A 16,707-nucleotide genomic window follows, 5' to 3' on the forward strand; every position below is an offset into this window, starting at 1 on the left:
GTGCAGCAGAATTTTCCCCTTTTTTTGCAAATGACCAGAACCTCCTTGAGCTTATACATCAAGAAAGATTTATAATTATTCATGAGTGTATTGATGGTTTATCCTCATAAATTTACATGAATGTGTACACTTTTGTGAATGTTATTTGAAGATACTCTGCTTAATATCACATGGGACAGACTTGAATGAAATAAATGTTATCGATTGGGTGTTTTTTTTCTCTTCTGTCTATCGAGTAATGAATTAATCATCTTACTGATGCATATCTGTGAAGTAAAATCTGTCTTTGACTTAGCTGGTCTCCTATGTGCGTTCTCGCTCGTTTCACTGTGGAAAAACTAGTCTTCAAACTACTGTTAGTCATGTGACTTGATATAAGGGCTGCATATGGTGGTGTAGGAGAAGCAAGAAGGTGAAGAAGAGTGCAGTATGAAGGGACTTCCCTTCCCTTCATACTGCACTCTTCTTCACCTTTGAGCACATCCTTTGAGGCACACAAAGTGTGACCTGCTAATGAGATAGTTGATGATTCAGATCACATTTATGGCATCAAACAGCCTCACCCTGATGTTATCTTTGTGCTTGTGCTTTTAAAAGCAGTCGTGTCTGTTTATTTGCGTGTCTACCGTCTGTCTCTGTGCTGAATTTTATCTACTGCGAGAGAACCACTGGCTTAGGAGAGATTTGACTGTGTAGTAGTATCTTTTTTTATTCCTTAAAATGTATATTCATAAGATAAAGATCATATTTTTGCCTTGAAAGATGGATGGAAATAGTTTTTTTTTAGATATATTTAAAAACCCCGCAAGCTCAGATTTTTTTCAAGTCTGTTAGAAAATTGTCCATTTTTATTTTGGAAGCAAAAGTGCTGACACGCTGTGGACTTTTTGTTGAGCTTTAAAAAAACATGGCTGCTCACTCTCTTTGTCTGCTGCTGTATGCAGCAGTACTATCTCAGTGTGCGGAACAAGACGGTCCCTTGATGTCTGAGTTACTCAACTACAGACTATTCCTGATAAATACCAGCACTCATTTTTTTTTTGTCTCCCCATAGAGGAACAAACGTCTGAAAAGAGGCATCCATCTGTGTCTCACGGTTATTTGAAGGAATCAATTCGCTGTTACACTCTGTAATTACTAAAACATGCAACTAGACAGATACATTAATGATTCATTATGAGACAACAAACAAAGCAAAACAATTTTTTTTGTCTACAGCTCTTCCATTTATGAAAACCTATGCTAAAATGGCAACAAGCAAAAAAAGGAAAAAAAACCAAAACGCAATTAATGACAATGTATTTTAAAAGGAGAGCTTCAATCTTCAATCCAAACTAGATCAAAGAAAAATTCCTAGTGTATGTAGGTCAAACTCGTCTTTGTTTCACACCAGGCCAGATTAGATTTTACTTCAAAATTGGTTAATTAAAAGTGTGTATCATTACTGGTGTCATTGTTTCCGTCTGTAATTTAGAGTAATTCTGCGCTCACTGCTCAGGTTTTCGTGTAGTTTCTTCACTCAGAAGAAATGCTGCTGTGCATGACAGCCAAACTTAAGACCATGAACTTAATAGGCACAGAACAGACAGAATTATGTGGAAGGGTTTTTAGCAGCATTAAATAATCTTATATCGTTTAGCATTTGCCTCCACAGTCTGGTGCATGCCACAAATTTCAATATGCTTTCTTAGATTAGAGCATTCTTTGAAAAAGCTGGGATAAATCTTCCTTTGCACTTACTGTAAATATCAGCAGGTTTGACTGTGCTGTAACAAAGAAGGTACAGCACTGTGCAAAAGTCTTGTTTCATTACTCATTTATTCATAATTTAATAGCAATGAGAAATACTTTTTTTTTTTTTGCAATGTTTTAAAGTGGTCTTGAGCAGTAGTTCTAAATATCAGTGCTTTTCTTTGGGTGTTTGCTGCTTTTTTAACTTTATTCATTTTCATCCCAGTTCTTGTACCTGACCACTTTTATTTTCACAATTTTTTATCATTCAAGCAAAAAACAGACAGCTTACTCAATGTGATGAATCAGTGTTGTGTCCACACATAACAGACACCCGAAGAACCAACTTTAAATTGTATCTTTACAATTTGTTTCTAGCAGCCTGTCACAAACACACATCATTTGTTCCTTTTTCTTTAGTTGTATAGAAACGTAGTTGTATGGAACGATAACACAGTTTGACAAGCATAAAACAGTATTTTTGCACCAACAAGGTGATTCCCAAAGAGCTGTTAGCCAAAACCTGGCATATCTCATCATTGAGTGCAGTGTGTTTTTAACAAATGCAAGAAAAATGGAAAAATGGACAGTTGGAGGATAAAAGATGAAGTGAAAGGCCTCAAAAACCATCTGCAATGGTGCAATATCTAAAAGTCATGTCCTTAAGAAATAGGGAAAATATCCAGCAAAGACCTTAAAGATGCATCTGGCCCTTCAGTTGATCCATCTGCTGTTCCCTAAAGCCTCATCAGAAATGGTCTCAGTGGAAGGGTGGCTGTCAAGAAGCCATTCTTAAGGAAGGGAAACAGGGAGAAAAGACTGGAGTATGCCAAACCTGAACAGGTTTTATTTGGTGATGAATCCAAATTTGAATGTTTTAGTTCAAATTGTCATCAGGAGAGAATGTTCAACAATGTGTATTTATAGCCTGTAACAGTGCGGGGGCTCTGTCATAGATGATGGCTACATTTTCAGCCACTGGTGCTGGAATTTTTGTCAAAATTGATGGAATTATGAGCATATAAAAGTATTATCAGATTATGATCCATAATGCATTACCATCTGGAAAGCTGACTGGCAACAGCTTTATTTTTTAGCATAACATTGGCAGTGTGCAGTGAAATCATACCTGGGTATAAAAAAACAACCCATAGTGGAACACTATCAGGCATGGCATGGCCTCGCCAGAGCCCAGAACTCAGCGTTATTGAAGCAGATCATCTCGACAGAGAACAGAACAAAAAGGCAGGCTACATCCAAACAAGAGCTTTGAATATCTTTCAAGAAGCCCAGAGAATTATTCCTGAAGACTAATAAATGAGGGAACTTGCCTTATAAAGGCGGTCAACCTTACTAGCATTGTAGAAACTTTGTTTTTGCCTTTTCTGTTATATTTCTATTTATTTCGTTTAAAGAGATAGCTGTCCTTTTCCAGGCACAATATAAAGAAATGAGGGGTGGCTCAAGACTTTTGCACAGTACTTCAGAGTAACTCCAAATAACCCCCATCACCCTAATAGAGACTATTTCTAGAATGGAATCTTACATCAACATAAATACTTAATGAGATATTTGCAATTCACTTTGGTAATTAATATCCGAATTTATGCCTAATTTTGCTTCCAGCATCACTCAGAGGATTACAGAGGTGTAGTAGGAAGTCAATATTTGCCAGAGTGCTTTCACTTGGACCCATGCCACAAGTAGATTGGGCATGCATATTGAGTGCAGTTTTCCTTACATTTGCTTCTATAGGCCTATTGGAATTGTTTTCATAGTCTAGCAGGCTCCATTTGGAGAATGGCTGAATATTCAACCTCCACTGGTCGTCTAATAGAAAAAAATGATGGATGAAAAGAGAGAGCTAAACAGCTGGAGAAAAATAACCATGTGGTACATTAGGTGCAAATGCAGGACTCATTGTCATTGTAACCCAAGAACCTGCTCGGATAAATTCTAGATAAGAGGAATAATTTCAGAAACATTTGCAGTTCACTGAAGCGTGAAAAAGAAACCAATCACTGCAACAGAGGCATACTTGAAGACAAGAAGACCTTGAGCTCCGTCTAAATGCCTCAGTGACAAGCAAACACAGACTCCATGTATGATTAAATGAAACATACCATGCAACAGAATATCAGGCTCACTTTTTTGCAATCTCTTGCAGGTTATTCTTAAGCATTTTCCTTTTGGTAACTTCGCAGTCGAACTCCTGTTTTGCTCTTTCACCTGCTTATTCGGTTTATCCAGATTCAAAAAAATTGCTTTAAGCTCACCGCTGTGTTCGCTGCCATAATACTGAGTATCACTATGATCCCTCCTGTTTGGTGTCAGCTGTGGAGTCAAGAAAAACAGTTCAGTCCTATCCCTAGCAAGCCTGTGTGTGTGTGTGTGTGTGTGTGTGTGTGTGTGTGTGTGTGTGTGTGTGTGTGTGTGTGTGTGTGTGTGTGTGTGAAATCTGTTCACGTTCAGGCAGTAATTGCTGAACCTGTAGCCTCTCTGACCACTTCTCTGTCCTTCCCCAGGGTATCAGGTTGACTTTTACTACCAGCAAGTCATTCATGCTGAATTTCTTTAGCAGTGCAGTGCTGGTTGTGACCCTGATGTGATCCCAAATGTTCCATTTAAGAGAATGCAGTATCTAATCTGTTAGGAAGAGGAAGTTGGATTGGAGGTTTTATGTGGCAACCCCATTACTCTCATTTTTTAATGATCAGTGCCAGTGGCTTGTGATTATAGACTAGGATACCAGCAGCAGTGACATTCCACATAAGTCATTTGGTAACTCATCTTTATTCTCACCATAGGGATCATAAGGCTAGACCACAAAACAAAAGTGTTGAATATCATCCTTATAATGTATACAAATGTCTATTGTAACAATTACTGAGCCAATTACATGAGATTGATACTGGATCCCTCCTTTCTTTCCATTTTTTTTTCTTTGCTTCTTTTTTCTTCTTTCTCCCAACTAAACAAATTTTCTGTCTGCTGAATGGAAATGTAATACTCTTATTTTCACAGGCCACTTTGGTATTATTTTTTCTGTACTCTGCATCAACTCTTGAGTCATCGCCACATCTCTCACATTTCTACCTGTTACCTGTTATGTTTATATTTATTCGGATGCTTCGTGGTCGCCTCGCTTCCTCCTTTTTCTGCTTTAGCAGCTCTGTGGGCCAACATTGCGTTTTCAGTGTGCAACACGTCCCTGCACTGTCTTTTCTCCTTTATTTATTTTCTTTTATTCGGCAGCACTCAGGCTATTTTATTATTTATTATCATTTTATTTCTCACGACTTAAAAAAAAACCTTCACTCAGCACGATGGAATATAACATTTATTAATATTATTATCGGCTATAGATAATAGTGTTGTTTTTCCTTGTTGCCGCAATTGAATTGTCAAACGCCACGCCACATTTATACCCACACCTACTGTCTCTTCCTGTCATGCCTTTTTTATATTTTGAATTGGTGCTTTTTTTAAATTTTATTGCCACTCACCCACTCACAATTTGTCTGTCCTAAGCACGCACGCACACACATTCTTTTCATATCTTAGTGAAGACATCTAATTGACATCATGCTTACCCTAATCCTAACCGTCAAGAATGAATGCCTAACCCTAACCCTCAGCCTAAATCTAACCATAACCTAATTGTAACCCTGACGCTAAAACCACATTTTGAGCCTCAAAAATGCCTTCAAACTCGAGGGGATGGGCATTTTGTCCCCATAAGTCACTGGTGGTCCCTACAAGTATAGTGGCATGCCAATTTTCTGTCCTCACAAAGATGTCTACGTACACACACGCACACATACATGCATTCAAACCTCCTGACATAAGCTGGTGTGCTGTATTTGTCATGTTTGTTGCATATTTGTGTCCTTGATGCATTTCTGCAGTGTATGTCTGAACTATGTGTTGCAAGAAAAGAAGAAAAACCAGCAGATGTTAAAAAATAACTATTAATTTGTGGGCTGTGTTGTAATAATTTACATTTTATCCATAAGATTTTTGAACAATGTTTACTTTTAAGTACGTTCATTAGCACCAGCTGTGTAGGCTGGAGTAAAACATGGTGCATTTGTAATGTGTCTCGTCCACCCACTTCCCACAATGATTGACCAGCTGTGCGCCTCTTACTGGAGAAAGAGGTCGGGGTATGAACTTCTATCTCAAGCTGTGTTTTACTCGGGAGAGATTGTCTGAAAATGTGCAGCTTTATTCCCCATCTCCACTGTCTACAGCAGTTGGCTTTTCTCCCCAAATTTGTGTGTGGTGATTTGGAAAAGCTATCAACACACTGAATATTCATTAAGGTTGAACTTTAGTTCATTTTTTTATTTAATTCACAAACAAAAACTTTATGACCAAGGCTTTAGTCATAGAGATTGTCATATAACCTTCAGTCTACCTGGAATGTCTGATGCAAAGTAAATAGTTCTGTGATTGTATATCTGTGGTAGTTTATAAAGTGAGCATTATTTTAGGTCACTTTTACACCTATTGTTGGTTTTCTCTGGTCGGAATTAGTTGACGAGTTTGTAAATTTGTAGCTTTTTCCTGTGGTTTGGTTTGTGAACTCCAAAGGGCGGGAGCAACAAAAGTAAATAGATGAAGAAGGTGCTGCATTCTGGATTATTGGAAAAGAGAATTTACGTTAATTTCACGGCTAGTTGCTGGGCCTTTCCACATCTATAGTACTTTCCCACAATTAGAATAGAAGCGTACGTGGCTACGGGATGTTTTTAGCTCAGACTTGTAACGTGTGCCTGGTAGTTCGTTCAGATGTGAATCAAATCACATTCAAACCATAAATGGACTGCTCTGGAGTTTGTTTGGAACCGTACCAACACCACCTCCTCCAAAGGGTCTTGGTGTGGTTGTTTTGGTCCGAGTGCAAAGACTGTGTTCAAACAAACCACAAACAAACCACACCAAGGGGGGAAATTAACCAGATTTCCATTTAAATGGACTATACAACTGTAGGTGTGAAACTTGAGAAAACAAACCAGAATTCTTGAAGATGATATATGTAAGGATAAAAAAAATTGTGTACTAGTAGTTTCATGTACACTCACCGACTAGTTTAGGTACACCTTGCTCGTTCTAGGTGTGACACTATTTTCCCTTCCGAACTGCTTTAATTCCTCATACCACAGATTCAACAAGGTGCCGGAAACATTCCTCAGAGATTTTGGTCCACATTGACATAATAGCATCACACTGTGGTTGCAGATTTATCAGCTGCACATCCATGTTTTGAGCTTTGTGACATGGTGTATTATCCTGCTGGAAGTAGACATGAAAAGATGGCTACACTGTTGTCATAAAGGGACGGACAGCAACAGTACTCGGGTTGGCTGTGGTATTCAGACTCAGGTGGTACAAAGGGGCCCACAATGTGCCCATCTGCTTCATGGTTCAATGTGTTCTTCTGCATAGATTGGTTGTAACGAGTGGATCTGAGTTACTGTTGCCTTTCTATACCCTCCAAGCAGTTTGCTGTGTGACCTCTGGCATCCAAAACGCATTTTCTCATGCTTCAAAAATGCTCTTTTCTGGACCTTTCTCTGTAAACCCTAGAGATGGTTGTGTGGGAAAATCCCAGTAGATCAGCACTTTCTGAAATACTCAGACTAGCCCATCTGGCACCAACAGCCATGCCCTGTTCAAAGTCACTAGAATGACATTTTTCCCCATTCCGATGCTCGGTTTGAACATCAGCAGGTCATCTGCCTGAAGGCATTGGGTTTACGTCATGTGACTGGCTGATTAGAGATTTGTGTAAACAAGCAGCTGAACAGGTATACTTAATAAGGTGGCCAGTGAGTGTATTTAACTGATACGATTATGTATGATGATCAAAAGCAAACAGTACAGCAGTGTCTCTTTGCCGTTGTATTGATAATAAAATGTCAGTGATGTTTGGTGGCGTTTCACTTCACCATAGCAATATACTGCATCATGTTAGATGTATGCATGTAAGAATTATGCTGTATGCGTCCTACTTTTATGGTATCACTACTTATTCAATGTTTTTTTTATAGACAGAAAAGTATGACAGCAAAATAATTTTAGTTGTCAGAAAAAAGAACAACAAGAGCTCAAAAATTTAGGGCAGGTGAAAAGAAAGGCTATTGTTTTCTGCCACGTGAACCAGTGACAGTGCAGACAGACCTTGGTAGATTCCATGTACCAGTCTTCTTCCAGTGGTGGAAGAGAGAAGTGTATAATGTATCTGGTTTTGCCATCAAATTGGCTCGGGGCACCACTAAACGAGATTAATTGAGCACCCCGAGTGGCTCCCAGACCAGATTCTGACCCTGATGGGTAATTGGCCTGTTGCTTTTAATGAAGAAAGTGCATGTTACCCAGTGAGGAAAGCCATTAAAATTTACAAGCTTAACTGTAAGCACCTTGCTTAGACATTGAGACGTCGTTATTTTGTGATCAATAGTGAGGCCTATTTGAACAGGGAGTAGCTGACCTAGGTCCAAACACACACACACACACACACACACACACACACACACACACACACACACACACACACACACATGCATTGAGGACTCTAATTTGTGTTCTGAAGCATGTAATTCATTGAACTGTTATTGTGTTTTGTTTTTTAAAGTCAGCAATAAATCGGTGATATCATTCAGTAAGATCAAAATCTTCACAGAAAGAAAATTAGAGGAAGTAGAACAGGTCGTTTACTAATCAGAAGGTTTCTGATTCAATTCCTGGATCTTCTACTCTACATGTTAAAGTATTCGTGGGCACAATGAGTCGCCCCTAAACCATCAACTTGTGTATAATGGTTAAAGTGTTCTGACTGCTCAGATAGTATGTTAAAGCACTATCTAAGTCCATTTATCACAGCGTTTGGGCTGAATTGAGTTTTTTAAAGCACTGTGATGCTTCTTTTTTTATTTTCATGTTAGTAGGAGTTTGAAATTAACAGTATCCATGACAAGACTTACTTATACCCAAGATTTGTGCTGAATCAGCTTAAATATTTTTTCCAACAAGTGCAACAAAATTACATTTCTTGACTAGTCCCTCCAGGAAATAAGGATTTGCATGTTTCATCCACCCTGTCTCTGTTGGCTTAATGCTGCTTCAGAAATGTTGAGTGTTGGTAAGATTGTTGAGAGCAAAGGGTGTGGGTTAACGGGACACACAGCTCAGATACGCGTACAGAAGGATGCATTTGGCATAACCAGTGCACTTAAAAGTGTGATTATTTGAGAAATGATGTTTCATATAGATGTCATTAACTGTTTGAAGTTAGGTTTATATTCAAATGTCAGCTCATCCTCTTTTAACTTTGAGAACTCATGCTTAAATTCAGCCAGTCAAACTGTGCACTTGTCATACGCTATAATATGAAATTTCTCCTGCTCAAGATTTATTTATACTACCTGCCCACACATTGTAGTGATATCTTAGAGTGAAAATGGCTCGTAATGAGTATACAGGACTTGCAGCACAACACTTATGTGCACGATGTCTTTTAGTAGCACATACCTTCTTGTTACTTTGTGTCTCAAAATACTAATATGTTTTTTTTAAAACATCAACGCAAGCTAGTGTTGACCGCATATATACAGCCTGTGAAGCATCTGACACGCCATACCTGACCCTGGCAAATTGCAATTCATCTTGTGAGGAGGGTGTCAGTTTTTATGACCTTCCTATTCCCATGATAAACCCGTCTATCAGAAGGATATTCTTCCAGCCTGAAGCCTTCTCATGCTTTAGGGAAAAACTTTGATTTATTTGCTGTAATGCACTCTTTCTTGCAACATCTACCTTTAGCAGATATAGCTAACTGTAGCAGTCCCTCATCTGCAGGATACCCAGTAGAGGCTGTAATTCCCAGCAGACTCAAACACACATTATATTTCTCTCTGTGACAGAGATGAAATTGGGCCAAACATGCGTGAAATGCTTCTACTCCTGGTGGAGAAACATCCTTAAATGAGAAAAAACTCAGTTTGACACAACAAAGATTATTTCCTCTTTCAGACAAATTAGCTATTTTATGTTTTATTGTAAAGCCCGGGAGCTGTAACTGTGGAAATTATTGACAGCAGGCTGTTTTTATTGGAGACTGACTCATTAGATCTGACTGGATCAGTACAGTACCTCCATTTCTTTGTGTTTTTTTCCCTCTTCTTGAGATGGGGTGACTTTGGGACATTTTTTGAATTTTAAGCGCAGACATCTCAACATTCACTCAACACCCTCCTTTTCAAAATCAAACATATAGTGAGTTTCATCAGACGCGCGCTATGTGACGTGCAGTATAAGCATCCTTCAGATCTACTGTCGCTCAACGCTTTTACTCAAACTGGTTGTAATTGATTGTAGCTGCTGATTGTGGTTTTGATCACTTAATTGAATCACATAGTGCTATTGCGCTTTTATGTGTTTTTAATAGATTTTGTGTAGCCGTGGAGTTCTTTGGCACAAAGAAACAAGCTGCAACAGGCTGAAGCTGTACTTGTCTGTATTCATTATTATTGGCTTTGTTCTCTGCAGGGTAATGAAAATATAAATAAACACTACCCTCGTTGTTTAAATAAATTTTTTGCCACTTGGAATATGTCTAATTTCCTAAGAAATAATTTTATCCTGCTTGACACCAAACTGAACGGTCTTAGTGAGTCATTGCAGGCTCCGAGTACAGCTGACGACTGGTACATAACTTTGTTTGTGTCCCTAGCCCTGAGAGGCACACCCTCTTTTGTTATCACAAAGTATTGAATTTTGCTGTTTGCTTGTTTGTTTCGAACATAGACCCTGTCCTTTTCAGCACTCTCCAGCCTCTAGCCTGCATGTATTTTTTAGCTGTAACGTCTTAGCTTGAGTCTAGGGACTGCAGAAGGCTTTAGGGGCTCAACATCACTGAAGTTACCGAGGCCATGGATTGTGCTGGAACATCTGTGCGGGGGGGGGGGGGGCTTATAAGTTGTTTTTTTCCCACCAGCTTATTGGAAATCAACACAGGTCTCAGAAAACTAGTGAGACCCTCAGTTTCCCTTTCTGCCCAAAAGCTAAGGAATAAGGTGGGGTGCCAGGATTAGGGCTATATGCTAAAGCCATGTGTTGAGGGCCTTTTGCTGGAATCTCTAGGCTGTAGATGGTGAAAGTGACCTGTGATCATGTGAACCAGAGCTAAAGGCAGGCATTTCAGTTCTTCGTAACACTGACAATTCTCTCTTGCTTTCATCTCCATGTTCCCCTTCTTGATGCTTCATTATCTTTGGTAATTGATTTGCCACGTGATTCATAATGACTGTGCTGTGCAGTATTTCCAATTATTCATTGCACGCTCTTCTTTCATGTCTTAGGATGTTGGGATGCTGAGGAGAATGGAGGCTGTACCTAGGCCGCGTGCCTAGCTAACCCATGAAGAACTGACAGGAACAGTGCTGGATGGAGGCCAAGACACTGGATGGCGAAGACGAGGAATCACGCAGTGCTGTTTGTTCTCTTTCTCAGCCAATCCAAAGTAGATGCAAAGTGTTCTGTAATGTGCCTCGGCTGTTCACTCTGTCACGAGTCACCCAAGGAGAGATGGCAAAAAGAATCAGGATAGACAGTCAAGGCTAAAGAAACTCTTATTTCTGCAAACTGTAGGGTTATAAAACAATTCTAGATATATAGATAGCTTTTCCTCACAGCTGTCTGTTGGATTCATTGGAACTAGAGGCCTACACTAGATAATAGATAGTCAGCATCATGTGCAGCAGTAAAGGAGCAGCTTCCTGGTTGTTGTTAGCTGGATTGGTGCTAACAGGAATAGCTTTGGAATATGAGGGGGTTCCTGGTCAGTGGACACGTTATGGCCAGTGGGATGCTAAGACAACAGGTGAGCTGAGCTTTATTCTCAAAACCAACATCAGCAAAGCCCTGGTGCTCTATCTCGATGACGGGGGAAACTGTGACTTCCTGGAGCTTCTCATTGCGGACGGGAGGCTTCAGTTGCGGTTTACCATTCATTGCGCAGAACCCGCCTCCCTGCACACGGAGACCCACATCAACGACCAGCGCTGGCACAGAGTCCTTCTCACTCGTAATTACAGAGAGACCAAGCTGGTGGTGGACAACGAGGAGAAAGCGACTGAGGTGAAGTCCAAGAGAAAAGAGATGGCAGTGGATAGCGACCTCTACGTAGGGGGAATCTCACCTGACGTGCGCCTCTCAGCCCTGACTTCCAGCACTGTCAAATATGAGGCACCCTTCCAGGGCTTTATTGCCAATTTGAAACTAGGAGAAGCGCTACCAATACTGATGGATGGTCAAGCTGTCCATAATGATCTGGAGTATATATGTGACACACATTCTCCATGCAGCAACAAAGGCCTGTGCTCCATCGACCAGGGAGAGGTTTTCTGCGACTGTATCAGTACTGGCTACAGGGGAAGGTACTGCCAAGAAGGTGAGAAAAATACCATGTGTTTCCATGACTTAAAGGCAGTAAGATTTTATTTAAATTGTGCTTCTTTTGGATTAAAAAAGGGATTGTCTGACTAAGGCAGACACAGTTATAAGGGTAAATGATAAAAGTCAAAATACAGTGTGACAACACCACAAGCATGAAAGTTACAAAGTCAGCAATTAGAACTATGAGCTGTTCAGCGATGTCTAAAGTATAAATAGTTCACATATTTTCACATACCTTCCAGATATACAGTGCATACCTTCACTGAGCTCCTGAGGATAATCAATAAAGCCCACTTAACCGCAATCCAGGCCAGAGTACACTACAGCACCGCTTAGAAGCCGCTCGCCTGCGTGACCTCAGCTCTCTCAGCAGTTATCTTCACAAGTCAAAGGATAACAGCTTTCTAATGTGATAGCTGTTTGCATGTTTTCAACACTGGCACGTTGAATGGGCCACCAAATGGAGCCCCTTTTCTTATTTTGGAAAATCTGCTTAAAATAAAAGGAGAAAAGAAGTGTTTTAAAGGAGCTTAGACACTTCTCGTTACCTAAGGTATAAAGATCAGAAAATGGTAGTGATTAAAATCTTTTCCACTTTGCAAAAACACATTAGGGTCCCTCTTATAAATGCTACTCGTGACTGTTTGCTTAGCTCAGAAGCTTCGCAGCCTTCTTCCAAGAGTCCATGCGATGTCCTTAGTGGCTAAAACGAATCCTGGCATCTATATCTGAGATCACGCATATGGGACATTATCCATCACAGATGTGATACAATACTATCATTATACCGAGCGAACAAATTACCGACTTTCAAGGCTCTGGGTAAATCATGTGTCACCAGCATGCATGCTGTGACATAAAGAAGAAGCTCGAGGAAGGCATGGCATACCCATCAATGTTTGATGAGATGCAGATAGTAATCTGGCTGTGGATTAATTCTTCATATCGAGATTAAACATGTCTGTCTTTCATTCACTCCTGCAGCTGTCCAGAGAGAAGTAGAAGGTAAGAAAATGCATTGTTATATAATGAGCATAATGATGAGCATAATTTGTTTGCTGTGATGCTCTTATATGCAGAGGCTATTACCGCAGCATCAGTGGGTGAGAGTGTGTTTCGGTTATTATCAGGTTGTTATTGTCAGTTTGGACTGCAGTTCTGACATCCTACAAATTAAGCTGAACGGAGATATACTATCACTGGTCACAAGGTCACTGATGAAAAAGGGCCTAATGTGCGGAATGCTCATTGTATATATAATCACTGTGCTCAAGGTGACTAGAAAGGTCCGCCGAGTACGTGGGTGTCACACAATAGGGGTTGCATTTATATACTGCATCACAGAGAAAGCAACTGTACAGAAATGCTTTGCTTTAATATTTATACATTCTATGTTTTCCTCTCCTGGCAGTGCATATATATCTCAAGAAAGCTGCTCTGAGGTTTATTAAGTCTTATATGCCATATATCTCTAAGGTAAATAAGTGTGTTTATCTCTAAAATGATGCCATTTTAGAGTTGAATGTACTCTGGCGCTGATCGCCACGCCCTTAACGTTAATACATTTTGATAATGCTTGAAATGTATTTTTTGCATAGGTGCCTTTTTTTCTTAGAAGAGACACTTGTCTCTGAATTGCCAGCATTTTCAGTCACCGTAATCAAACAGGACTGATTTCTAATGAGGTGCACATGCTGAACGGAAATGAGGATTGAGAGCCGCTAGGAAGATTTGTTTAGTTGGCATCCGAGTGAGACATCCATCTCCCCGGTAGGAACTGCTGGTTCTGGTGAAAGGACAGTCCAACAGACTCAGGACACCAGCACAAGGTGTGCCGGACTGTTGCACATGATAAATCAGTGTTACCGACTCGAGATGTGCACCTGTACACACCTACTCTCTCAAGTCCTGCTTGCGGCGCTTACATTCGGAGTATGACAGCAAAGATAAAAATGACATTTTCTTCATCTGCAGTCTTCTCATACGCCTGTGTTGATTAAATATACATGGTGTATCTGGGTATATTATTAGATGCAGTATTTATATGATACATGATTTGTTACTGATTCTCTCAGTGCAGGATTTCAAACTTATGCGGCTCTTGGTTTGTACTTTTCACCAACAGTTAAAACAGGATTCATCGCTGCACAATTTGCAGAAGCGAGCATTAATCATTGTTAATATTAGCAAAGATGGCATGGCTCTGCTCACAGCAAGCAGGCACGCATTATTAAATGACATGCTGCAAAGAGAGCACATCAGAGTGTTTATTGGATTAAAGCTTGACATGGAGACAATCCCCAAATGCAGAATGCATGAAAACAAGAATGACGGGGGGAAGAAAAGAAATACTGACCAGATGCTTTTTTAAAAATTTCCTTCATATCACTCATACACTATTCTGCAGCAAATCTCTACCCTGCTGGCCTTGCATCAACAGAAATAGACTAATCTATGCATTATCTAAATTGCCTTCCCCCTACCCCAGAGATGACAAAAATGGTACGCTACATGCTATATTTGGTCTTGGCTGTGTTTTAACTGGTGCAGGAATTAGCCTTATTTGTGTGAGGAATGCTTTAAGCCAGCAAAAATCTTTTGGCACAGCAGGTGAGTCGTCCGAGTTGTTCATCTACAGTATGCTGCACGTGGGCCTCCCATCGATCCGTGGGGACAAAGGCCATAGTGGGGCATGCTTAGATGCCAAGAGAGTGCAGCATCCCAAAAAAAAAATCAGGTCTGTGAACAAGAGATAAGAATAGCCACCTCACAAGGTGCAGCGAAATCAGTCAAACATATAGGGGAACCTTACGCAACACGCACTGCCATGTGCAAACACACTATCATTGTGTTATTTCCTCTTCAGATTTTCAGTTGTAAGCACAGAGTAATGACGCACTGAGAGCTTCTGGGATGATAAGGCAAGCGTCAAAATCTTCGAAAGAAAGGACACGAGCGGTCCTGGTGGGTTTTGCATCTCTTCAGCAGCACTGACCTTGGTCTAATCCCTCATTACAACAGGCTTCATAATGCTGTACTTTTCATGCAAAAACAAATTTAGCAAATGCTAATCCTCGTGAAATGGTTCTTTCTTCGTAGTTGCTTGCTAATTAATGTCACAGAGAGGTCCTTCAACATCTGCATTTGTTTTTTCATTATACTTCTTTAATTAAACTTACAAAGGTAGCCTTGCTTACCTTGTTAGAATCATTTCCAGAGTTAATCGCGTTATAAATGATTCAGAGAAATAAAACTATTATGTTTTTTGTTTTGTGTTTTTTTTGGCAGTCCCACTAACATAAATTCAGCTCTTTTCATATGCTAAAATGTTTCAAAATCATGCTAGTTTCTCTCAGCCTTATATATTTAATATAAAACATATATATGTACATATTTAAATAATAATGTGCTTTTACAAGTGGGAAAAAAAAAATCAATGAAAAGAATCCAGAGCTGAAGTGTTGGAGGAGGGGAGTGAGGGGAGTTAGCGGTCTAAAGGTCAGCAGCAGTGCACACGGAATAGCCTGTTAATACAACGTTTTCGGAAGCACCAGGCCTTCCTTCTGTAGCAGTGTTTGTTCGCATGTTTTTAGGTGCGCTCTTTAAACTTTTGCTGGGTATATTTGCACATGAAATCGCACAGGTCAAAAAACTTCACCTGCTCCAGGAATCTGTGGATTCAAAAACCCTCGTCATTCACCGACTGAATTACTTATTTTCAGCCAGCTCTAACTGGGATGTTGCCAGAGGTGCATTATTCTTGAGTGCTTGAAAACACAAAGAGTTGTTCTGCAGCAGCTTTCCTGGTTGTATGTTTTCAGTATCATAGATTTACTCGAGGTCAGGAGGTGCAGATGTTAAGGTGTGTGTAAGCACATAAAAAAAAAACAACAAAAAAAAAACGTGACTAGTAAACTATTGACGTAGAAAATCGCACGCTATTGTAGAGTATTGTGACCAATACCATCACATCACAAGGTAAATGAGTTGATTTCAGAGTACTTTTTACAACAGCAATAACAAAAAACTCCACCTTTTTTGTATAATGAGGCCAAGTTAAAAGTATCCTAATAGTAGCATTTTAATAAAGTGATATTCAGTCGCTTGGTTTCTTATTTTATAGCCTACTTTCCAGTGTATAGCTTACTGGTAGGAAGGATAGTTTATATCCATACAGGCTTTCCCTTCTAAAGGGTATTAGCCAGTTATCTCTGCATTTTCACACACTGAGATTTGGATGTAAGGCACAGCCAAGCAGGATGCACGTATTCGATGGGTAGCTGCCTTTGTACAAGGGAAGCAATGGCACCACTCCTAATCCCCTTATAACTCAACTCCTAGGAAATGCATATATTCTCAAAGATTATGATGTTGACTTGGGTATTTCTGTTCTGGTCAACAACATTCATTCATCTTACTCACGGGTGCGAGTCAGTTTTGCTTGACCCAGAGCTCAACAACAAGTAAGTGAGTCAAAATTTGCTTCCGTCAAAGCCTTTTTCCTCATCTTCATAT

The 16,707-nt window shown here is 39.9% G+C and overlaps 1 protein-coding gene across 1 annotated transcript in view; it reads left to right on the plus strand.

Annotated features, from left to right (window-relative positions):
- Window positions 1-11,487: 11,487 nt before the first annotated feature.
- Window positions 11,488-16,707, plus strand: part of nrxn2a (neurexin 2a) — a 109,219-nt gene continuing 103,999 nt past the window's right edge. The window contains exons 1-2 of the mRNA XM_085364483.1: window positions 11,488-12,187; window positions 13,177-13,197. Of these exons, the coding sequence (XP_085220609.1) occupies window positions 11,488-12,187; window positions 13,177-13,197 (721 nt within the window). The remainder of the gene's footprint in view (window positions 12,188-13,176; window positions 13,198-16,707) is intronic.

This window comes from Diplotaxodon limnothrissa, linkage group LG10, assembly GCF_057381915.1.
Source record: "Diplotaxodon limnothrissa isolate DT_005_m linkage group LG10, D_limnothrissa_male_GT1.1, whole genome shotgun sequence".
Taxonomy (NCBI): domain Eukaryota; kingdom Metazoa; phylum Chordata; class Actinopteri; order Cichliformes; family Cichlidae; genus Diplotaxodon; species Diplotaxodon limnothrissa.